This window comes from Lonchura striata, chromosome 6 (assembly GCF_046129695.1).
Source record: "Lonchura striata isolate bLonStr1 chromosome 6, bLonStr1.mat, whole genome shotgun sequence".
Taxonomy (NCBI): domain Eukaryota; kingdom Metazoa; phylum Chordata; class Aves; order Passeriformes; family Estrildidae; genus Lonchura; species Lonchura striata.
Window position 1 is genome coordinate 16,796,370 of NC_134608.1, and position 25,555 is coordinate 16,821,924.

Genomic DNA, 25,555 nt, shown 5'->3' on the forward strand with positions numbered 1-25,555 from the left:
GCTGGGCATGCAAATCTCATGAGTTTTAACAAGACCAAGTGGAAGGTGCTGCACCTGGGTCATGGCAGCCCCCGGTATTAACACAGGCTGGGGATGAACAGATCAGAGCAGCCCAGCTGAAAAGGACTTGGGGGTGCTGGTGGATGAGAGATTGGACATGGCCCAGTAATGTGCACTCACAGCCCAGAAAGCCAAATGTGTCCTGGGCTGCATCCAAAGCAGTGGGCAGCAGAGTGAGGGAGGGGATTCTACTACTCCATTCTGCTCTGTTGAGACCCCACCTGCAGTGCTGCATCCAGGTCTGGGGTCCCAGCACAGGAAGGACATGGACCTGTTGAAACAAGTCCGGAGGAGGGTCTCCAAGATGATTAGAGGGATGGGGCACCTCTCTTGTGAGGAAAGGCTGAGACAATTGAGTTCATCCTGGAGAAGGCCTCATTGCAACTTTCCAGTACCTGAAGGGAGCCTACAAGAAGATGGAGAGAGACTTTTCACAAGGGCATGTAGTGACAGGACAAGGGGTAATGGCTTCAAACAAAAAGAGGAGAGATTTAGATTAGATAGTGGGTTGAAATTCTTTACTGTGAGGCTGATGAGGTACTGGAACAGGTTGCCCAGAGAAGCTGTAGAATGCTCTGTACCTGAAAGTGTTCAAGGCTAGGTGTGATGGGGCTCTGAGCAACCTTATCTAGTGAAAGGTGTCCTGGTCCTACATGGCAAGGTTTTGGAACAAGATGGTATTTAATCCATCCCACTTGGATGGTAATCCAATCCATTCTATGATTTCATAGCATTTTCAGGTGCCTGGATTAACTGCGGACTGTATCTTAAATTCCGCTTTTTAAACATTCCTTAAGTTCGTTCTCAAGCTCATAAAACTTCAAGTTCCACTACTTCTTAGCAAGCCTTAGGTTCCTCTGTTATTTTGAGTATGTATTAGAATTCATATCACATCACAATGGTAAAAGTCAAAATTAATTATGTTGAGAAAACAAAAGGAACTTTAGCAGTCAGTAGAAAGAGTTCGGCTTGAGAAATTAGTTGAAGAAGCTAAGTGGAGTGATTTCAATATAAAATTAATTTATCACCAAAAGTACCTTCAGTCAATACCACAGTTGTTCATGCTTTGTTGTATCCCATTTTGCCTTTGTATTTGTATACAGGTAGGTTCTTCCTATGCTAGTTGCTTTCTGTATGGATTGTTCTGTTCTTTCTTTTGTTAACAATTTTACTTCAGTCTATCATAACACCTAATTACATTTGTTCTATAGGCTGTTGATTGGTGGAGTGTTGGTGTTCTTATGTATGAATTATTAACTGGAGCATCGCCATTTACAGTCGATGGAGAGAAGAATTCCCAAGCAGAGATTTCTAGGTAAGATTCAAAGCAGTGAAGAATATGTGCTTGCTAACAGATGATCTTTTTGCTATAATACATGTTTTGTGAAAGTTTGTTAATTTAAAATTTAGGAAGAAAGTGCTGCCATGGTAACATTGTGTGCTCCAGTTCTGTTCGATAGAATGACATCGGAAAGTAGATAGCTTTTATTAGCTAGTAGAACTGATTTTACAAAAGGCCTGTTTTGTTTAAACTATCACGAAGCCACAGCCTTGTAGATACTTAGCCCTGTTGCATGTTTACTCTTGAAAAGGAAGTCAAATGAAATACCAAAGCGTTATACATAAATATGATTATCACATTCCAGATCTTAATACATTAGAGATATCTTTAGCTAGAGATACTTTTTTATCAGCTCTTGCTAGGTTGTTCTGGCAGACTTCAGATTTAAAGTGTCAGAATGTACCCTACTCCCACCTTTTTCTTACAAATAATGTTTATTTTATTAGTGTATAGCATGAAAAAAAGATCTTTTCTAGCCCTATTTGCATATCTGAGAAGAAATTAATATGATACTTACAGAAATGAAATAAACTATACCATTTTTTTTACATATAACCTTTTTGTTACATTCAGTAATCTCCACACTTTAAAGGTTTGTTTTCAGTAGTTCTGTAAAAGCACCGGAGCATTTTTAAAGGCAAAGCCATAAGCTTCTCCAAAACACATTACTGAAATCTCCCTCAAAACAAAAAATTTCCTTTTACTGGATTTCTTTTGGAACAGGAAGTTGAGGCCTTAAATTGCTCAGATTACTAACTACTGTTAAAAATCAGCTTGTAAGCCCAGTCCCCAAACTAAGAATATTTTGCTTCTGTTGGAAGGTACTGTCCTAGTTCTAACCCTCACCCGAAATCACTTGATATTTAAAGTTCTAATGGATGGTAGAATATGCCTCAATTATGTAGAGAATTTATTTTACTTATGTTATAAATTCAGGCAATTTCTTGGGAGATGAAAGCCTGTTTCTTGGTTCTTACTTCTCTACTACAGCAAACAGGAAACTTGGATAGTCAGTAGAAAAAATACAAGGGAGAGAGGAGTCATTAGATTCAGGACTTCACCCCGTTGGTTGTTATATTGCAGTTAAAACTTTAGTTACATCTTTCTGCCCTATTTAAACTTAAAAGTTTGGTTGACTGGTTACTTATGCTATGGTTGAATTTGGTGATTTTGATTCCCAAGATTACTAGATGAGACTCTGAAGGAGTAACAATTTCTTCTTTTACAGAAAGCCTTGAACTGAACTTTACAGATACTGTTTCCCAAAAATTGGGAAACTTTTTACAGGACTTGACTTTTTTGGTAGGCCCTTCTGTGCTTTTTAAGATAATATTTCTGATAATTTAGGTAACTACAAGGTTGTTAACATCTGCTCTGACAGCTAATAATTTACTTTTCTTTAGTTGTGGCAAGTTTACTATTCAATCTGTTTATGTTCTGGTGGATGTTTATGCTATGCATTTATAGACAGCAGTCCTATGGTATTTCAGTTTTTATTTTGATAAATTTAGAAGTTAAATTCTTACAGTTTCCTATATTGAACATGTTCCCAAATCTTGTTTCCTAAAAAAGCCTTTTCTTAACTTAGCTTCTGTTGTTCTTTCTTATATATGGACAATTTATTCTTGTTGATGTTTCAAGAAGATCTTGGTTAACAGAAGGGATAATTTACCGTCTGAACAAAAAATACTTCTTCCTTTTTCTTGGATTCCTGTTGTTGATGCCAGTGCTGCTCTAATAGATCTAATTCCTTTTCCTCTTCTGTCACTTTCAACTGATGACCCTCTGGTTTGTAGTTCTTCTTCCCAGCTATATAGCTCAAATCTTCTTATTCCCAGTTATATGATTGCATTTCAGACTAGATTTCATCTCTCTTGTGTTACTCCTATATTTATAATAGCCAGTGGTTTCTAAATCCTTTCCACTGATAGTCATTTCTTTGTTGGATCATTTCAGTGTTATGTGTGTGCAGTTTGTCATGAATGTTTTGATCCTTTTAAGACCATATGAGAACATTGCTGCTGCCCTGAGTTGTGTGGAACCTTCTGGGGCATGGTGACTGCTGCATGCCTTTGGGAGAACAGGAGCGTATTTGGAGCTTTCCCTGAGGGTTGTGTAGAGCAGGCAAGCAGAAAACAAATAGTGACAGTTGCCCTGATAATGAAATTACTGGCACAGAGATACGAGTTGGTACAAACTTCTTTCTTGATAGCAAGGTTATTCTAACCAGAAATTACATGGGTTAACCTAAATATGCTTAAACTTGCCAATTGCAGCAGACTTAAAGAATTCAATTTTTTTACTTGCTCACAAGCTGTTATAGCATGGTTTTATTTTTCTGAGTTTAGGGGGAAAAAAAAGTTATCTTTTAAATGGATCTGGGTCCTTCTTTTATTTTACCTAGGTAGGAAGTAATCTTAGCTATTTTTAGATAATTTTACTCCCTCGTGTGGCACAATGGTTGTCTGGTGTTAAATTTGAGAATGAAACTTTGTTCTAAAATGTCTCTCCAAGGGAGAGTTCTATTCTTGTGTTGGAAACAGTGTGTAGTTTCTGGGTTTTTTCTCTTTCTGATGAGAAACTGTGTTCTTCTATCCTTTTATAACATTCTATAAAACACATTCTATGCCTGATTAGTCTTATTACTGTTCTCTAAAACTTTTCCAGTTACAGCGCCTTCATTTGAGACAGGGGCATGAGCACTGTGCGCAACACAGAGGCTGAAGGCAATCCTCCAATGCCCCAAATATGTTTTTTTTTCCTTTATTTCCTAATACATTTTAATGTTGGATTTATTTTTGGTTTGACTGCTATTAGGCATCAAGTTGATTTCTTCATGGAGCTATCTGTTGCAACTATGGGATTTCTTTTAAATAAGTAAATAAGTAAAGCATGTGCAATGAGGGTTGTTCTCCTTTTGTAGATTAAGTTACATAATTTATCTCTTCAGATGTTCTATGTCTGCAATTCCTTAAACCTTCTTTTATTTAAAAAAAGGTTGGTTTCATATTTGTTATCCTCCTAGGTACAATAGAAGTTTAAGTGAAATGTTAAAGCTTCCATTAGTATTGTAACTCTTAAATAAGTTCCACATTGTTATTTTGTTTGTTTTAAAGGAGAATATTAAAAAGTGAGCCACCTTATCCACAAGAAATGAGCGCTCTGTCTAAGGATATAATTCAGCGTCTTTTAATGAAAGACCCCAAGAAGAGGCTAGGTTGTGGTCCCACTGATGCTGATGAAATCAAACAGCATCCCTTTTTCCAGGTAAACAATAAAACTCACCAGATCCCACTTATTCTGCGTTAGTGCCTCTGAAATCAAAGTCTAAGGAAATTCCATTGTTCAGTTAACAGAACAACTTAGAGACTTATTAGTTGCATGAATAATTGCATTGAAGTTAGTAAAAATAGCCACGTGTTTGTATGTATGGATTTGTGTGTATTAGAAGGGCATGCTAGGTTTTTAATACATGCTGTCTGTATCTATCAGTTACTTGAAGAAGCAAAAAAACACACTGCTGAAATCAGAAGGTTTAATGTAAAACACTGAAATTGTGTTGTCTGTTGGGTTTTTATTTTAAAACATTATTTTTAAAGATTGCCACTAGAATTATTAATAAAATCTGAATATTAATAAAATTCACCAAAGTCCTCTATTTTCCTTGGCCTAATTAAATCTTTAGTCTTTTATAATAAGTGTTAATTCTGATTTCAGTGTATTAACATTTGCTTTCAAATCATGATGAAGATTGGATTTGCGTACAATATCTGTAGTGTTCTGTACACTGTGGTTAAAATGGTGTGCTTTCTTTGGAAAAAACAGATTATGTATTTATGGTGCTTCTGAAGTTAAGTAGAGTTAAACATAATTAAACTTCCTTATTTTACTGTTTGTTTTGGGAGATGCATTTTGCCATCATATAACACTTTCTATTCTTTACTTAATTTCAGTTCCACTCCTTTACGGTAACAGGGCAGTTTTTTCATATCTGCTATTTCTATGCTTCCTCTTTCTAGTCATGCTTCCCAAGTAAGAATTTGGAGGTTTATGCTCTCAGGGCTCTGACAGCTCACATCAGTAATTAAGCATAGAAATTGGCAATGAAAAGTTGAAGATGCATGCGCTGTGGCCTACAAAAATATAAATATTGGTTATTCTGAAATAGAGGAAGAAAATCAGGGACCATCATGGTAATTGTTTGATACACCTCCACTTAAATTATATTGATTTTCTTTTTGGATTCTGTCTACATACAAATAAGTATGACACTGCTTGGCTTTAACTAAGCAAATTAGTAGAGCATAATTTGAATATTTTTCATCTGCCTGTGGAAAATGGCAAAGGGAGTTAGGACTGTGTGTCAGGACAAGACTCTTTCCAGTATCTTTCTGTAAAATTTTCATTTAATTCAATTTGTTTTCCTATTTTTTGCTTAGAATATGAACTGGGAGGACTTAGCTGCCAAAAAAATACCAGCTCCATTTAAACCAGTAATCAGAGATGAACTGGATGTCAGTAATTTTGCAGAAGAGTTTACAGAAATGGATCCAACATACTCTCCTGCAGCAACCCCTCAGACTTCCGAAAGAATATTTCAGGTATTTTAAAAACACAAATTAATATTTTAAAGAAATTTATTTTTGAACAATTCCTAATGTATAGGTAGCTTTTTTTTTTTCACCTCCTGCCTATTAAGTTTCTGGAATTAATTGTGTAACTTCTAGTCCCAGTTACCAGGACTTTTTGTTCAACAGTCACAAAATGAGAAAGATGGAAACAGTCCTAAGGGCAAATACGAAATTCCTTGTTTCTCCATTCCCAGCTGAATGTCCTACTTGTTGGACTAAAGTCAGTCTGTTCTTTATTGATTTCTTTATACCTTAGGAGTCTTGTCATCCTGACTCCATCAGCCTGGGCTGCCAGCTTCAACAAGAGCAATGTAGTTCACCCATTTCCACATTATGTGCTAGTGGAAGTAATCCTTTAGAAAGTGGGCGAACTGAAACTCCACGTGTTGTAGGAGCACTCTAGTTAGTTGACTGATGTTTCCAGATGAGTAACAAAGCTTTCTTTACTGTTCCTTCCACGCTATTAAAGAACAATCCCTTCTTAGACTACACGGTCTGGATGTCAAATGGGCAGAAACAGCTCACATGCAACCAACTTGGTAACAAAACTGCAGAGGAGAACAGCAGTTTGGATTGCTTTCTCTTCTCCCTTTGTTTTTTATTGTCTGTTTTTGAGCAGCTTAATCCTCAGGGTAGAGGAATGTAGTGTCATATTTTGGAGCTTGTTAGATTCATAGTGACTATATCAAGCAGGTTATGCGTGTCTTAATAACATCTGATTCACTCTGCAGTGGTAGTCGCAGCTCTTGTTATTATGATCCTCAGACTGGGCATATCGTTGCTCACACAAATTGATATAAAGTTAATCCATTTAAAATTGTTTGATGCTTACATCACAACATGCAAACTGTTTCATGCCTTAACTTTAAGGTGTCCTGGGAACCTAGCTAGTTTGAAGTACAAGCCTTTATCACTATTGTAAAGCAATTGTAACTGAGCCAGATTAGCATTTATTAGAATTCTTGTAGTATTATTGTTTTGTTTCTAACTGTGGAGAATCATATAACTAATTCCAGAAAGATACCTATTCATATTGAACAAAGTAAGTTACAATTTCTCTATTATGATACAAAAATTCTGATCTATTGAAAAATTCTTCTGAAACTTCTGTTGTTTCATATGTATTATGGTAGTTTGCACAACAGTATCAAGCTATACCCTTTTCTGATGTTTTAATTTCATAGGGATATTCTTTCGTTGCACCTTCTATTTTGTTTAAACGCAATGCAGCTACAGTAGATCCTTTTCAGTTTTATGTGGGGGATGAGCGACCTGGAACTACAACTATTGCCAGAAGTGCTATGATGAAGGTAATAGTAATATCAAGATTTAAATTAATTTGGTTAACTGTGTGTAACTTCCCAAGCAGCAATCATAATCTAGGCTATGGATTTCAAAGTAACCATCATTCATTTATCGATTCTCTGTAATGGCTCCTTGGATGATTCAAGCATCTAATGATCCATCAGATCTTGCATGTGATCCTATTAAGAAGTGGTTGAAGTTTAATCTGAAGAATGAGATGATTATTTAGTTTTCCAGAAGACTGAAGTATAGTAATAATAATAATACAACTCCTGATAGTTCTTATTCAGCCAAACACTGTAGATATTTCTGAAGCTAATTTATTGTATAGTAATTCCATCTATGGTTTTTTTACCCAAAAGAGCATATAGTTGTGTGAAGCCTTATAAGAGCACATGCTATTGTGATGTCCTCAAATGAGCACATATTTTTGTGGATAAATGTATGTATGACCATCTTTGATCCTGTTTGTCTGAAGATTTTGTATCTTCAACTGTTGTAGTAGTAATGATTTATTTAGTGATTATTTGTTTAATGTAATGTAAGCTTTACTCTATGATTGTTAGAATAATGTTTATGCATTTTATTTAGTAAAATTTAAGATTATATTTTAATAAAAAGAGAGCTCTTTTACAGTTTTAAATATAGATGAAAAATTCTCATGAAATTTTACTCTTTGTCTTTGACTGTGTATACTAAAAGTATTCTGCAAAACTAAATACAGACAGTTTCCTAACAGGACTCTCCATTTTATCATCATTATGAACTGGATCTGAAAGAGAAACCATTGGGAGAAGGAAGTTTTTCCATTTGTCGAAAGTGCTTACACAAGAAAACTAGCCAAGAGTATGCAGTAAAAATAATTAGCAAAAGGTATAAATATTCTATAAGACAATAAAAATATTTTCTTTGCTTACTGTCACCCATGGAGTAGAATAATGTTCACTACAATTTTAGAAGTAATAACTTGAAAATTATTTCCTGTTCTTTGAATCTACAGACACTTATTGTAACCTTATGACCGTTAAAAGATTCTGACAGTCTTTTGAAATAATGTTGCTTTAGTTGGGACACAAGAAGAAAACTATAGAGTACTTTTCTGGTTCCTAGTTGTATTCTACCATTATTTCCCCTAATTTTGCTCCTAACAAAGTAAAGGTATAAGGTTCTTCTATCTTGAGACTTAAGTGAACTGACGTAGGCTTACGCTAGCTCCCTCTTAAGCAGCCCAATTGATTGCCTAGGATGCTGCTTTTAGGAATGGTCTGCAGTGTGTGTTGCCTCATATCTAAGTGTGTGTGTGTGTAAAATGGGAATTGTAAGTTTTATCTTGTTTCCTGGATGTTCTGTAGAGAACACCACAATGGAAGCAGCTGACTTGCTTTGTACATGGGTACCATCTGGTTCTTTTCCAGAATGGATATCTCTGGGAGTTTTTGCTCAGAGGAGAATAAAGATAAGGGATTCTTTGAGTAGCAGATGGATTTTTACCTTCATTTTGCAGAGTTCATTAGTAAGTACATCCCTAGTGTGTTGCAGAATGCTGGCAGGAGAGTAGAAATGTTCTGCTGTCAGAATGATAGTTCAGTGATCTCTTGCTCAAGACATTTGGCTGTACCTCAGTTTTTCCAGAGTCTAGAAGAAGCTGTCTGCCAGACCTAAGTGTCTGTCATTTCATCATGTGCTTTTTGAATAGGACAGGTTGAAGAGCAAGAAGCTGAAGTGTAGGTGTCTGAGTTAGTTTTCTGAGGTCTGCTGAATTAATGGAAACCTGCCTAAAACTGTCTTGCACTAGAAGTGGGATTCAGTAACTTAAACATAGACATCTACACTGGGCCATTTTAGCATCTCTTGGTGTCTTCTCTGTCCTCTGGTTCCCATCAGTCTTGTGACTACTACCTTTTTGTAGATGTCTTCATGGCTGATGTCATCTTCCAGGCTCTTCTTTCCTATGCTTAGGCCACTGAATCCTACTCTAGGTATGTATATTGCAGTGAACTAATTCACCCTGCAAGATGGATTCACGGGGATTTCACTCATTAAAATGAGGCCTTAAGTGGTGTGTGGTAGACAACTACATTGGGTATTTTAATGTGAAGATCTCTGCCATGTGTCTACACTTACAAGTTTTTTCTTTGGTATCAGTAGAGCTGTAGGTTAGTGCTCCCATCTCAACATAATGTGGGTTTTGTTTCTGGGTAAGTGAGCAGACCAGTATTGAATTTTCCCCTAGAACTTCTAGAAATTATGTCCCTGAATTACACTACTCATGGATTCTTTTGCTCTTTCTCCTTCATCTTGGTGGCTCAGGCTAAATGAAGGTAAGAAGCGATCTGTATACAGAGATTTTTGAAATTTTTTTTTAGGATTGCAGGGTGTGAGCAGACTCAGCATGTTTGTACAGTATTTAGAGTTAGCAGTAAACCCACGCTCTGAACAATTGGCTAAAACCCAACTTGAATTAGAGTCTGTGAGTAATATTGCTCTGAGGATCGCACCACTAAATCTTGCTAAAAGGAAAAGTATAAATTCCTAGCAACTTCTTTGCCTCAAAGTTAGTCTTTCACTCCTACTGGGTAAATGTGCCCAAAAGGGGAATCTTACATTTCAGGAAACCTTTTCATGATACTTGAGGCGAAAGCTCAGATGAGCTCTGTGGTGTTGCTTTTTTAATAGTGCTGGACCTGTCCCCAGCCAACATTTTTAGGTTTTTCTGTCTATCTGATGACCACTGAAACAATGTAAACCTGCTTGAGTTACTGTTTTAGAACATCCTATTTGTTTCTCACAGGGTTGCTTAAAATCTGAGATAACTTTTTATGGGGGGGGGGTGTGGAAGTATTCAGAAAAGCCCACATACAAATTTCAAAGATTTGTGCTCATGATACTGAACCTTTTTCATCTGTTTCCAAGGTCTGCTTCCTTCTGATAGTAGTTTAGGGGGAAAGACTGTGAGTCAGGTTTTTTAATTCTTTAAGGACCAGAAGTCACTTCCAGTTAAAAAATTTCAGCAGCAGAGATGCAGGTGGAACAACTTAGTTTACTTGTTGATTATATGAAGCCTACAGAAAGACAGAGTTTTCTTGTACAGAATTCTCACTGTGGTTCTCATCCTAATTAGGGGGGGGGAAAAAGCAACCAAAAATTAAGAAAATATGTGTCGAGAGATTCTATCTCAATCTGTTACCTGTAAAGCCATTCTCTAAATCAGTACAGATTAGCCTTTCTCAGAGAGAGTTTTGGCAGAAATTTTCAGGCAATATTTGCCAAAAGTAAATCAATATATATTAACTATATATCTATAATAGCTATATATATAACTATATATCTATAATAGTGGAAAAAAATGTTCTGCTGTGTCACCATTCATATAGTTTTTATAACAATCACAGTTTTCACTTTTTATGGCTATAGATTTCAATACTTGAAAGGGAACTTATGCAATGATTTTTCTCTGGAAATGGTCTCTTATCTCTTCCATTTCAGATTTTTACAATTCTCTATTTAGGGGTTCATTTGTATAGCACATTTCATATATAGATGATATTATTTTTCTAATAGAGTTCATAGTTTCCAATTCATTTTGGAAGCACTTGTCCCCATTAAGAATGAAAAAAGATGGGACCAAGATAAAGATGAACTAACAAATATTGGTAGTAACAAAGGTGAAGTCAAATTGCCCTGGACTAAGGGCATGGTTTGTTTTAGATTGAAACTATTCTGTATCACATCAGCTTTTGCTGTAGGAAGTTGCAGTTGCAATAAAAACATTTTTTGAATTGGGTATGGTTTTTTTGATGGACTACATTGCAGGGTTATGAGGAGAGTTTTTCTCCACTTAGTTTTAATATGCATTTAATTGTGTTCAAGTGATTGTAATAGTAAAAAAATATGGATTGCAAACAGTTAAAAACTAACACTCAGAATGGGCAATTTGCTCAGTAAAATTGCTACAAAATGACTGCTCAATTTTTCCAGAATGGAAGCCAACACCCAGAGAGAAATAACAGCTCTGAGACTCTGCGAAGGACATCCAAATGTAGTGAAGTTACATGAAGTATTTCATGACCAGGTATTTTGAAGAAACTGTAATCAGCACCTACCAAACAACTGTTACGTGTTTTCAAAAGAACTGTTTGGACTTAAGCATTCTGTAACTGTGGAGGCAACTTTTTTCCTAGGGCTTTTGTCTAGTCAGTACAGAAAGTGAAGCAGAAATCCTTCATTCTAACAATCTTGCTATTACTCTAGCAAATCAAAACAGTATGTGAAAAAATTAGAGACTTGAATTCTGTTCATTGTTCTGTTTTGTCTTTGTTTGCCATCATACAATGTGTTTGTGGCCCAATTTCTGTATCTATGATACTGAAATGTGTCATCACCTTTCCCCCAGAATCATTATAAATCTTAAACTGTATTCGTGAATTAATCTAGAAATGCCGCATATGAAGTTTATATATCTAGTATATTTTCCTACACATTAGTAAATTAATGGAGATAACCAAATAGCTTGCCAGATTACCAAATGTGAAAGTAGAGAGTGTATTGGAAAATTTATTAAGATCAGTTTATTTAGATGTCTTAACTGTCTTTTTCCTTTAACATAATACAGCGTGGAATAAACAATAATTTGATCTGAATTGGAAGTTGCCCTTGGTTTGAGCTAGGGTTTTGGACCAGATGTCCTGTGCAGCTCTCTTCCAACCTAAACTACTCTGTTGGTCTATGTTGGTCTATGGATTTTGTAATGGAACAAGGGGTCTCTTACCTCTCCACATATCCCAGTCTATCCCCCTCACGCTGTTTGTGCTGGGAACAGCAGAGAGCTCATGTAGAGCACTTCAGAATTCACTGAGAGGATACAGTACTGTACAGTACAGTCTGTACTGTAATTTTTAATGACGAGAAAATCCTCTTTTTACATATATGTGCAATATCAGTGCACATGTGTAGAACAGGACATTTCTTTCAGTTTCCTTTGAGTAAAATGAATATGCTAAACCTAAGAAATTGGTTCTCCAGACTGCTCTGCCACTGAATAGGCTGCTCTCAGACAATCAACCCACTGTATTTTTAGCTACTTCTGGTAGATCCCAGGTGTTAGCTTTAAGATTACTGGCACACAATATTCTGAAGACCAAAACTGATGGAAATCTTCTAATTTTGACCTTTCTGCAGTTTGTCGTAATAAGAAGAAATTCTAGTTTTTAACTTGCTCTGATACCAGTCTGTTCAAATTCTACATTAGTATTCCAACCATATAATATTGGGTTGCAGTCTTTTGGTAAGCCATAAATTTTCTAGTGAAAAAAGTATTTTTATCCTTCTAACTTCCCTGACAGATATTCCTAAGACATAAAGAAAATTTGCAGGAGAAGACATCATTCAAGCACTGCTAGACACCTTGGTTGTTCTAAGAAGTGTTACTGTTTTCTGTCCACATAGCTCTGCTTCTGTTCTTGGGTATATAAAGTGTGCACCTTCTGACTATTGCTTTGAATTCCATTTTTTGGCCCCTTCCCAGAACATTTTTGTTCTGCTTGGAAATACTACTTTTGTTACTGTCATTCAGGGAAGGGAAGGGCTCGAAGCCATGGCGTGTCTACATCCATTGCCTTTTGAGAATGCTGACTTCACTTCCTTGTTCTGAGAAGTCTGCTGTTTGTTTAATGGCAAGACATTTGAATTGCAGTTGACTGTGTGCCAGTGTTGTCTTATAATCAAGGAAGCCTCTGTTTACTGATTGCCTTGAAAAGAGCAACCTTCTAAAAACTCATTGCTTTTTTAATTTTAAAAAAAGCTCTTTAATTTTTGGTAAGATATATTTTTTAATTCTGATGATGGAGTAGTTTTGGCTACTACTCTATAGGGGATAAAATCACAGGTTCTAGATAATTTTTTATTTCAGAGGTAAAGTTTCAGGATGCTTTTAAAGGATTTAGTAACATTTAAGTGGTTACCTCCTTATACATATTAATAGATACATGTCCTCATATCAGAACAGGCTTAAGCAGTAAAAGTTTCACTTCTTCCAGATTTACTTGTTAGTCTAAGTAAAGCCTTTTCATCTCCCTGCAAATTTATACATTTAGCTGGTGGCATTGCATTTTTGTTAATAAATATGGGTGCACATGGGAAGGCATTATTCTTCAGTCTCAACAAGACTGATGGGAAAAATGCCATCTGAGATATTTGGTACTTTATTTTGGTCTTCCAAATTACTACAAGCAGCAGTGCTATTTCTTCAAATATTGAGAACCTGTCAGAATAGCACCTAACTCCTGAGTGAATGTTGGTTTGTAATGTTAAATTTCTTAACATGCTATATTTTTATTGTTTCAGCTTCACACATTCCTAGTAATGGAATTGCTGAAGGGAGGAGAATTGCTTGAACGTATTCAGAAAAAGAAACATTTCAGTGAGACTGAAGCCAGTCACATTATGCGGAGACTTGTTTCAGCAGTGAGCCATATGCATGATGTAGGAGTAGTCCACAGAGATCTGAAACCTGAGGTATAGTGACTTGCATATATGTGTTTTGACAATAAGTTATTAAATGTCTGGAATGTGATGTATCTGTTTCCCCAGCCTTTTGTTACAGAGTTTTCTACTTCTGTATTTTTAATTAGATGTTACAACTTTTACTTAGCAAATTCTGTAGATATTTTTCTGTTCATAGGTAAAAGTAACTGTAAGCAGTCTCTACTCTTGTTCAAAAACATTCTTTGCCTATTTGGGGGCATTTTTCACTAGTATGCATTTATGGTGTGAAACAATTCATAAGCAGAGCTAGGTTGCTTGGGTATTTTGTCTGTACATTTCCATCTTCTGTTTGATCTTAATTTCCTTAGTAGGGCTTCTTTTCCAGTTAAGTATGAAATGAGCACTAAGAGAGATGTGTGATTTGAGTTCAGTGAGTTCAGTAGTTTCCCAAAAGAAACAATATATTAATATCTATTTTTCAGTAACTGCTTTTCTGGTATTTTTGCTGTGCAGCATCATTGTGCCTTCTATAATAGTAAATATTCAGTTTACTATTATAAGATTGACCACTGGCTTTGTTCTACCTCCTGGAGCCAGTGTTTTCTTGGGTGTTTTTGCCAGCAATGGGTTGGGATGTATGTTTTCTTGAGACTGACAATAGTGTAGATTAATGTTGATTCATCCAGTAAGGATGTTCATTGTAGGGTGATGACAGCCATCAGACCCCAGGAAATAGCTGCTCTTTTTGTAGCTGGAGTTAAAAAATAATCCACCATTCCTACTGATGTTTTATCTTTTTGTAATATACTTTCTGTAATATGGAAGACTTGCTATTTTATAATAATTCCAGTTCAACTAGTAATGAAGTTTTCTAGGTGTTGCTAGTTATTTTTGAAAACTAGTCCAAAATATATGAGTTTGAAAGAATCTCTGTCTTGGACTCCTGTTGTAAGTAAACAGTTAGAGAGACTATTTTGTAATTCTAATGTATGAGTTAAAAAAGTCATCAAAGAAACTTTTTTCCAAGAGTCGCATCATCAGGGTAAGAAAACGACTTTTGAAACACGTAATTATTAAAAGGATGAAACCAACCCCTCTTTCTTTCTTCTGCTCTTATCATTTGAGTCTTATTGCCGCTTTGAATATAAAGGCACAGTAAAGCAGAGCTTAGCTGCGTGGTAAATTAGGCAGTCTTCAAGTCTGCATTATGTTCAAGAACAGAAGTCTGGGAAGTCAAGTAATGAAGGGTTAGCAAACAGCTTGCAGAATCCATTGCTTCCACAAAGTTGGACTTAACTTGCTTGTCTCCTTCCTGCTTGTTTTGAAAGTTACTATTTTAGGTTCTGACATGAACTTAGAATGGGATGTGCAGGTTTCCCAATATAGATATGGTTAGTGCATTTCTCTGTAAAAGGATATATAGGAAATTCTGTTGCTTTTCTAAGAATTCCAGTCAGATTTTTTGATGCTCAACTTTGCAATCTAATGTGCTACTGATAATTATTTTTTCTAATGTCTGTCTGGTTAAATGTAACTAAGAGTGAGACTTTGAATTTCATGTACTGGAAGACTTCTTTTTATCAATAGTAATTAGATCACACATGTTGGTCTATAAAACAGAGGAAAAGTACTGGATAGAAAATAGAGAATTCATAGGAATAAAGAGTTTGTGTAGCATATGTGACCATTTTTGGAGCCTCTCAGTAGAGGATTTGAGGGCTGTTTCTCTGTTCTTTAATCTGTGAACTGGGTCCTAAAGGTATTACAACAAAACATAACAAGTGTGAGAGAATGTTGTTTATGTATTCTAAAATATAGGTGGAATATAGCTGTAAATATCTAGGGGATGGGAGGGTTCTGAAACAGGCTTAATTTGCCTAATTAATAGGAATACCTGAACCTGGTGTAGGATAATTGGACTGTACCTTTCTTTCCATGCATAACCAATTTAATTTTTATCATAAGAAAGGACTTCGTAAATCAATGTTATTCATTCTTTATTTACTTGTAGGTTATATTACATCACCATAGAAAAAAGACTATTATATTAATCACTTGTCTTTCTTGTATGAATATTTTTGCTGAAATTAGGCTTCCTGTAGATCCATTTACACACAACAATTAAAAACTGACTCCTCTGAATATGCATTGAGCTCTATCAGCAGTACAGAAAGCAAAAATGCTAAAATACTGTTTTGTAGCAGCTATTTTCTTTTGTCCATAATTAATGGTCTCAGGTTCTCCTTATTGATCTGCTGGCAGTCTAGCAATCATTTTTTACCCTTGTTAATGAGTTTGAAATTAATTACTTTGTGTGAGTCATTAACTTTTTGTATTACAAGGTTAGATAGGACTATAGGATTTCTAATATTGAGACTTTTCCTAGCATTCATAAATTGAACAGTAAAAGCAACAGCAAAATGATGCTCTTCTCTCAGAAGCTGAAGGGAAGAGCAGAATTAGCTTATGGTTTATCTGGGCCTCAGACAGTTTTTCTATGACTTAGTGTCCCTATTGTATCTTTCTTGGCAAATACAAATGCTCAGGGGACAAAAAAGAAGCAGATTACCTTATATTTTTCAAACTGATAACAACTTGTCTGTCTTCAAGTCCAAAAGTGCCACATTCCAGTGTGTAAAGCTGGAATTCTCAGGGACTAGTGCACCAATGTCTCTGCCTTGGTCTAAGGAGTAGGTTTGTGGTGGGACTGTTACGTGACCTTCAGTGCGTGAATGCTGTTGGTCCCAGTTTTTTTCCAAAACATATATGTGCACTGGCTTTGCCACCTGTGCCAGACAGCTCTCAGTGAAACCTCTGAGCTATTGGTGCGCTTATTAACACCACTTCACACCAAGGTGCACCTTTTTGCCACCATCCTTCACTTTCAAATGACTCTTGTGCATTATTGTCCTCATGGCAGTACTGTGGTGCCATTGACTACCAAGGACTATTCAGTCACAAGTAAGAAGGAGCAGTGGGAATCCCCCACACAAGAAAGCTGTTGTTGACAACATGCCAGAAGGAATTGGAAGCTTAAGAAAACTTGGTTTTGTTTGAAGAAGAAGGCAATTCTCCCATCTCCAACATATGGATGTCTTACGGTTTTTCTTGTCAATGTTCCCAGAATTCTTTTCTCCAACCTTCTGTGTTAGGTATCCATTTTCATTAGTAATCTCAGAATCACCCTGACTTGCAGATATGCATGTGCAGGTCAACACATCACATTTCTAACAGCCCAGAGTACTGTTATTTCTCTTTTTCTCTTCCCTCAGTGTCTTGCAGTTCACTTTCCCTCTAGATAATGGAACATTTTCTGTAGTGATAGATGTAACAAAATTATAACAAATTTTGTACCCAGTGTTAATATTGATTTTTGTCTTTGCTTTTCAGAATTTACTATTTACAGATGAAACTGATAATTCAGAAATAAAAATAATTGATTTTGGCTTTGCTCGTTTAAAACCACCTGATAATCAACCTCTTAAGACTCCATGTTTTACTCTTCATTACGCTGCCCCAGAACTCTTGAATCACAATGGTTATGATGAGTCTTGTGATCTGTGGAGTTTGGGGGTTATTTTGGTGAGTGATTGAGAGTTTTAACTAATTTATTTATAATTTTATAATTTATAATATAAATTTATAATTTAAAAATAATTTTTATTTTGTTGAAATGCAAGGGACTTCAGATGATTTCAGACATAAATTGTGTACATGCTGAACTAAGGGGAGGTGAAAGTAGCGCTGCACAAATAATATATTCCAAAGAAAGGTCTTTTCCAGGAGCAGAAATTTTTTTTAGCAAGTAGGAAATAAAATTTAACATTTTTGGGAATGGAAAAATTACTTGATACAGTCAGCTTCTCAAAAAGATATATGCTTGTTAGGGGATTTTACAGGCATCCATATCAATCTTTCAACAGTTTCAATTCCAAGAAGGAATCAACCTGTATTTTGATCTACAGAAAATTAGTTTCATTAGATATAAATGAGGTAGAAATATATCTTGTTCATAGCTTCCTGGAATCGATGAATGTTTTTTCTAACAAGGACTCCAGAGAAAGTCTTCTATATTTAAATATTCTATAGCCTTAAAGTTATGTTAGGCCAAGTTTTATTGTGTAGCATTGGTGATGCAAACAACAGCCTTTCATATTGAGCAGCAGAGTTGTCTATAAACACACTGTGTTTCCTAATGCTGCTTTTGTTCTTGTGACAGTACACGATGCTGTCAGGACAAGTACCATTTCAGTCTCAAGACAGAAGTTTGACGTGTACCAGCGCATTGGAAATTATGAAGAAAATAAAAAAGGGAGAATTTTCTTTTGAAGGAGAGGCTTGGAAAAATGTTTCTGAAGAGGCTAAAGAGCTAATTCGAGGTATGTGTTTACAAGTATTTAATGTACATTATGTTTTTATTTTAAAAGGTAGAATCTAGAATTTGGAAAACCATACGATATCTGGATGCTGCAAAGTGTCTAACTTGATAGGGCAATATGCACAGCTTGGGCTGTGTACTGACCTCTGCTATAAGCAATGGATGCATCAGAATGTGTTACAAATTGCTTGCACGCCTAGCAGAGTTTTCTAACCTGGTAAAATGTTGATAAGGTTAGTGGGATTGCAAGGAACTGAAGTGAACTCACTTTTAAAACATATTTAAAAGCAGAATTTTTCTATTATGTTATTTTTGCCTTTCTGAAAAAACAAAACTGTTTATGAGATAAATGTCTTAAAAGCTGAGCTTTTGCAGAAAATGAATGTATTACTATTTCTTTTCCATTGGCTGTTTCTAAATTCCTGTACAAAGACTACTTACTGTATTTCTGAGCTACCTCATTGACATTTGCCATGCTTTGGTTCCCTTAAGCTTTTGAGCATCTAATTAAGTTTTCATCGTGAGGTAGACACCTTAATGCTACTTAGATGGAGTTCTGAATTTCTGTAGAAGCAGATTTGTATGGAATTTTTCTGCCAAAAATATAGGGATTTTGAGATTCTGACAAGTGAATTGTGCAGGGAATCTGAGGCTTACTCTTTTGAACTTTATCCTAGACAGGTTTTAAGTGAAGAAATAATTTGATAGTTCTGAGTTTGTGTGAAGAGAGATATGAGTTAGCAAACAGATATCCATTTTTTACTTTTAAGATTCTTCTGGAGAGGATGATAGTATAACATTGTGTGAGCTTTATCTAGGGTAAATATTGGCATACCTAGGATAAATATTGACATCAGTTACTTATCAAAGCAATGCATGAGATTTTATTAAGAAATATTTGCATTTTCTATTGACTGAAGATAAATAGCTGACAGTTTGCAAGAATGTAATGTGTTTCTTTTAGGACTTCTCACAGTGGATCCAAACAAAAGGATTAAAATGTCCAGCCTGAGATACAACGAGTGGCTTCAGGATGGCAGCCAGCTCTCATCTAACCCTCTAATGACACCTGATAACTTAGGCTCTTCAGGAGCTGCAGTGCACACATATGTCAAAGCCACTTTCCATGTAAGTTCTGAGAAATTTTTTGTCATGTGCTGTTTTGTACTGTGTCATCTAGATTTGTGTGTGTTTTCTCTTTAAAACTATACGTATGTCCTTATAATTCAGTATATGCTTATAGCTGTTTTTTTTCTTCAATAACATTTTCTTATAACATCTCTGATGAAGTACATGAAAATATGAATGATGAAGCAAGCATAAATTTCTTGGAGGTATTTATTTTTGTGACGATTTGGGCATTGGGTGCCATTCTTGAAACAGCAATTAAAAGTATTCTATTTCTTAGAGAAATCTATTAAAAATATTATTTAAAAAAACGAAACTTCATATTCAACCTAAGTAACTGACTTTTTGTCATTATGGTTCTGAAATTGAGGTAGAGTTTCTGGAATATATGTATGTAGTTAATATTTTTTATATCATGATGCTTTTTTAGTGGGCTTGCTTATCTACTGTTGTTTATTTATTAAAATAATTTGAACTGTAACTGTATTTTATAAACATAGTGTTGATTCTCATTATAACCTCTGCAAAGAATGAATAAAAATTGAGTAGTAGATCTATGCTGAAATGCTTGTGGCTGCTTTTTAGGAAGGAGAGAAGAACAAAGTAATTGTTTCTTGGAGAGGTCCTGACAATGTAACATAATTTGGACTGAAAGAAAAACTAATTTAGCAGTGTTCTCTCTGAAAATGTAGTGTTAAATAGGTTAAGGCTAAATAAAAAATACTTCTAAATGGAAAAGAACAAGGAGAGGAAGATGCCAATCAGTAATGTTTTGTATTGGCTCTTATGTACCTGTAAAGGTTGGTAGAGTCGTTGTTACAGCTAAAATAGGAATTAGTCAAGAAATTACATTTTATCTTGTGTTGTACTGTAGACCATTCACAATAAGTGATAAAATATGTTAAATATCTTGAAAAGCTTAGAATTACCTTTTATTTTGAAACAGGCCTTTAACAAGTACAAAAGGGAAGGATTCTGTCTCCAGAATGTGGACAAGGCACCTCTTGCAAAAAGAAGGAAAATGAAAAAAACAAGTACAAGCACAGAGACACGTAGCAGCTCCAGTGAAAGTTCCCATTCTTCTTCCTCTCATTCTCATGGTAAAACTACACCCACAAAGACATTGCAGCCCACAAACCCTACAGACAGCAATAACCCAGAAACCATCTTCCAGTTCTCTGAATGAGCAGCAGAGAATATCCTGTCTCGAGGAGTTAAGTGGTTATAGACTTGGCAGTACCTGTATTGTCTTCTCCTGCTCTTCCTCCCTGTGGCTTACAGGCTGCTACAGGAAGACTTCTGTTGCTTTAGAAATGTATTTCAGTCATACCTTTTTAGCTCTGTATTTCCATACATTTCCTTCAAGAATTGTTTGGTATCACTGGATATAGTATAATACTGTTCTACAACCAACATTGTATTCTCTGAGGGCTAAATTACTGGTGTGCGGCCAAGCTCAAGGTAAGTAGCTGTGCTGCTCATGGTACCGCTTGGAAGAAGACTGGTCCTCAGTGTCACAACCTTCCTCCCAGTTCCTTCCCCACTGCTCAAAGAAAGGAAAGCTCTATAACATGTAGAACTTCAGGATCTTCTGCTCTTACCCAGCTCTGTGAAGAATATTGTAGAATTTGATTCTTCATGCATGTAAACAATCATTGGTACAATGCACCAAAGCAGTGTAGTACTTTAAAGCCTCTTAAACTTATGGTTACATTCTGTCCCATTTATTTGAATTTTAAAATTAAAATGAAGCACTATGGAACTCTTACTTTGTTTAAAAAATAACTCCACATATCTTGTTATAAACAACTGAGAATAGAAGTCTTAGATTTTTTAAATTAATTTATTTTTTTAAACACTTCTAGGGTAAAAGATATCTGATAAGGTGAGATGTCTAGTACTGTGATACAACAATTTTTATTTTTTGAAGTTGTTAACTTCTAAAAGATTTTACAGATTCTAAAATGTAATGCTATAAGAAAAAATTAAATTTCATATTTGATGCTTTGGAAAATAGTCATATATTGAAATACCTATTTCAAGATTTAATTATAATTTATATTTTCTTTTTATAGTTAAACAATAATTTTAAAATACTAAGATTTTTTTTTTTAAAGATGAGAAAACTCCAGTTTCAACATTTGTCATTATAGGGTCCATAAAAATGCATACCAAGTTATTTGAATTTTGCATTGTGCAAATATGGCAGTCTAATAGTGACTGTAAAATATTAGAATATATGTTTTATTTTTTGCACTTTATAACATCCAAAGGAGGTGTTTTAGAATAAAGTGCACTCAGATCTCTCTTCCTACAAGGTGCTGAGCGCTGTTTTACTGGGCTGAATGACCTGAAATCCATCATACTTGATGGCTGTGGTCATTGTGAAGGAAATTTCTGTACTTTGCAGGAGTGAATCCCTGTATATTACCCACTGTTTTCATTCCTTACTGTAAAATGCAAAGCTCTTTCTATCTTGCTTTTACATTGTATATAACAAATACTAGACTTGGGCACCTTGTGTAGTGTAGATGTTAACAACTTATGCACTGGGAATACTAAAGGGAAATTATATTGAACACTGTGCTTCACGACTTGTTCACTGTGGTGTTCTACAGTGAAGTATTTCCTACTGTGATAGTATAGTATGTACATAACTGTTTGGAATCATAAATGTGACTTCAAGAAACATCAGCATAAACTTTTAAATCAGTATATTTTATAAATTTATGGAGAGTTCTTTTATAGCTTGCATTCTCAATGACTAGGGGTAACTTAAGTGCTAAAGATGACTCCAGTTTTGCAAATGCTTACATGTGTAAGTTTTCACTGAAGTCAGAGAAGCTCCTTGTCATATGCCTAAATTTGTGTGATGGAAGACTCATTGACTAGAGGATTTTGTTAACAGCTGTCTCTATGCTGAAGTAACCTTAATCCAAACCCTATGCAAAAAAAAAAAAAAAAAAAAAGGTTATAGAAATTGTTTATATCAGTGGTTTTATTTATAGAATTATATCAGATATCAGTATTGACACATACAATAAATCCATGTTTACAGGGATTGTGTGTATCAAAACAAGGCTTTGAAGCCCAACACGTTTGTTCTGTGTTTCTTTAATATTAATAATGGCATTCTGAGGTTTTGGAATTGCTCATGTGAAATAGTTTACTACTTTCTTGATGTGAATGTCAACAGTAATTGCAGCATTAATTTCAGGTTGATGTGAATATTGAGATTTGCACTGTTTATGTAGAAGTAGTATATTTAAAGATCAGTCTATGTGCTAATAACAACCAATTTTAAGTGGCCTATGTTAAAGTATTGAAAAATAATTGTCAGTGTAATATATTCAGATTTGCTTTCTGAATGCTCTCTTTGGAAGTAATCTCAATAGTGAACATGGCTCATTTGTAAAAGAATACTTTTCCTCTCCTGAATAAACTTGCTGTAAATACAACAAACAATCCACCATTTATACTTGTCATGCAGACAGTATAAGTGAATTGGGAGAATGGAGAACAGGTTGCTTATAAAGTTTGCACTTCGAGTTCGTGGAACTTGTCTTCAGGATGAGGACAAGAAAAAGCAATTTCAGTCTGATTTCATGTAAGTGTAAAAAACTGTGGGATACCAGGTGGATTTGGAATATTGTGACCCAGCTGAAAGAACTTAAATGTTAGGAACACTGAACAGTTGTTCTCTATTGGGAAATTTAAACTGTTTCTTGACAAACTGATGAAACAACAAGAATGTTTGCAGAAGATACTAAATGCTAGAGATAATGGCTGTATTGTCAATCTGTTTTTCTACACAGTTTTGAGAGACTGTTGTGAGACTAAAGTTATTAGAATACATCACTTGCATCGAAGATAACTTTTATAGCTGAATATTTCTGTGTCCTCTTTGTGCTCTCATGGTAGTTGTTTAATAAAAAATTAATCCCAGGCTATTTCTTTTGGGCAGGGCCAAGTACATTTAGGTGTCACCTTGTATTTGCTTTGAACCAGTTACCCAGGGTAGCTGAAATGCTTGACTGCCTGCTGCCTCCAGGTGACCAAGCTCTTGAGGAGGAAGTGTACTTGACACTAAGCTGTCAGAATTTTTAGATTAGCATCTTTACATAAATAACTGCTGATGTACATACACATTGATAGACTGAAAGTTGAGTTGCAAACTAGGCAGCTCAAGAATAAGTTTTACATCTTGTTCTGATGTCCCTGCAGGAGCGTATTTACTCTTGGCAGAACAGGGTTTTAATCTGTTGACCAGCCTGGAACTCAAGGTCATATAAAGACCATGAGCCGTGTTTTCCATACTCAGACCACTGTTTCAAATTTGAAGTGTACAAGTTAATCTTCATTAGTACTATAAATACTTTTTATTGTCTTGGTGAAGAGGTGCTACATTGTGAATTATGTGTATACTCAGATTAAGTTTTCTTAACAGTGCTTCTGTGCCTCAATCTGCTTTAATGTCTAATATGATATCTGTCTACTGTCAGAAATAGAGTGCTGTCAGCAATGCTGTAGGCAGATTTGTGTGAAAAATCAAATTTCTTATTAGTAGAGATTTCAATTAGTGTGGGTTTTAATCTAATCTTCAAGGTACTCAGTATCTGGTAAAGCCATTTCTTTGTAATACTTTTAGAAACACAAATACTAGTATTAGCAGGTAATTCTGCTAAAGGATTTAGAGAAGTACAAAGAAAACATAACTTACAGTTCCTCTGGCTTAGTGAAATTTCTATACTTTAAGGAAAAGAATCAGTGTATTGGGCTTATTTATTGTTTACTGCTATGAAAAAAAAACTATTAAACATTAAACAGTTGGGGGCTAGGGGCAATATGTATTTCATCACAGAATGGATTGAGGCTTCAAATTTGCTCTGCTGATGGATGCATTTTCTCAGCCCTTTTCCGAGGCTACTTTTCTGAACAAAATAATTCCTACACAGATGTATCTCTTCTCGGTCATCTGAGAACAGAATAATTCTCAGCAAAAAATGTGTTCATTGGTTATAATGAAATGTTGCACAAGTATATTATACTTTGTGCATATGTTGTCTGCATGCATGTAGATACATGCTGTTATTGCATGACTAGATCTCAATTTAAAGTAATATGCTTTGATTAAGAAAACTTGAATTTTAAAAATGGGTTCTGGACTCACGCAGATTTGGAGGACCAGATAAGGCTGCCACAGAAGAGGAAGAAGGTTATGGGAAGTCAGAAGTGAGAATCTTCTGAGCAGATATTTTCAGGGGTAATTTCTCCCCCGGCTATCTCCCTGTTCATATATTATTCACTGACAATGAATTGCAAGCTTTCTTGCTAGTTGTCCAACATAAACATATTTCTTACCTCTGCAGGTCCCTGAGCATGTGTGTGTGTGGCTTTATAACATTTAGTTCATCATATTGAAATTATTTGTTGTGTCTCAGGTATCATTCCAGGTGTTTTTACTAAATTAATGGTTTTTATTCCTTCCCTGATAAGCGACAGTCTTTTTCAAATTCCAGTTTTTACATGACAAAACATTATATTGCCTTCCTTCAGTTGAGATAGTTGACTGAATATTCTGGATTGAGAGAACAGAATATAACATGGATATTTCAACTCAGTTTGGTCCTTTAGCCCACAAGGCATTAGATTATCTAAAAGTAGAAGAAATGCAGAGCTGTTCACTAACTCTTGCCTGCCATCACACATTTTTATATATCATGTATTAAATAGATTCTGAATGTTCAGAACACCTATGTAGAAAAGAAAACTCAGACTGATTCCTGTAGTCTGCAGTAGAAAATAAAGTGATACTTTCAATTACATAGACCAGCTCTTGTTTATTGTGCCCAGAAACTGCATAATAGAAAAATGCAAGAGACCTGCAGTAATGCAAATTTCAAGAAAATATGTATTTTGACAATCTTCATGTTCTGTGTGATAGAAATGGAAGACAGCAACTGGCTGGGAAACAATTACAAGTGTTTAGGTAGAGATATTATGGGCTGGTCTGACTAATACTTTATTCAGTGGTAGAGAGAAATCCATATTATTCACATGTAAAATTGATTTTAAAAATTGGCAACCAATCTAACTGTATTTACAAGAGTCATGCAGAAGTCTGCTAACTTCCTTTGAAATGCCAATAATAAAGAAAAGAAAAACAGAACTCTTCTTAATTGCTTCAGGAACTGCCAAAAAACCTAACAGATGAAACCGCAAACTGAG

At 35.3% G+C, this 25,555-nt stretch overlaps 1 protein-coding gene across 5 annotated transcripts in view; it reads left to right on the forward strand.

Annotated features, from left to right (window-relative positions):
- The window catches only part of RPS6KA5 (ribosomal protein S6 kinase A5), a 64,880-nt gene extending 40,176 nt beyond the window's left edge, over positions 1-24,704 (forward strand). For 4 of the 5 annotated variants that reach the window (XM_021531934.3, XM_021531938.3, XM_021531935.3 and 1 more), the window contains 11 exons: positions 1,272-1,375; positions 4,519-4,669; positions 5,842-6,003; positions 7,218-7,343; positions 8,078-8,211; positions 11,317-11,410; positions 13,681-13,851; positions 17,212-17,403; positions 18,041-18,200; positions 19,164-19,327; positions 20,274-24,704. In XM_021531934.3, the coding sequence (XP_021387609.1) occupies positions 1,272-1,375; positions 4,519-4,669; positions 5,842-6,003; positions 7,218-7,343; positions 8,078-8,211; positions 11,317-11,410; positions 13,681-13,851; positions 17,212-17,403; positions 18,041-18,200; positions 19,164-19,327; positions 20,274-20,513 (1,698 nt within the window). In that variant the 3' untranslated portion in view covers positions 20,514-24,704. The remainder of the gene's footprint in view (positions 1-1,271; positions 1,376-4,518; positions 4,670-5,841; positions 6,004-7,217; positions 7,344-8,077; positions 8,212-11,316; positions 11,411-13,680; positions 13,852-17,211; positions 17,404-18,040; positions 18,201-19,163; positions 19,328-20,273) is intronic. The other variant, XM_021531936.3, reaches the window with a different exon arrangement.
- The last annotated feature ends 851 nt before the right edge of the window (positions 24,705-25,555 follow it).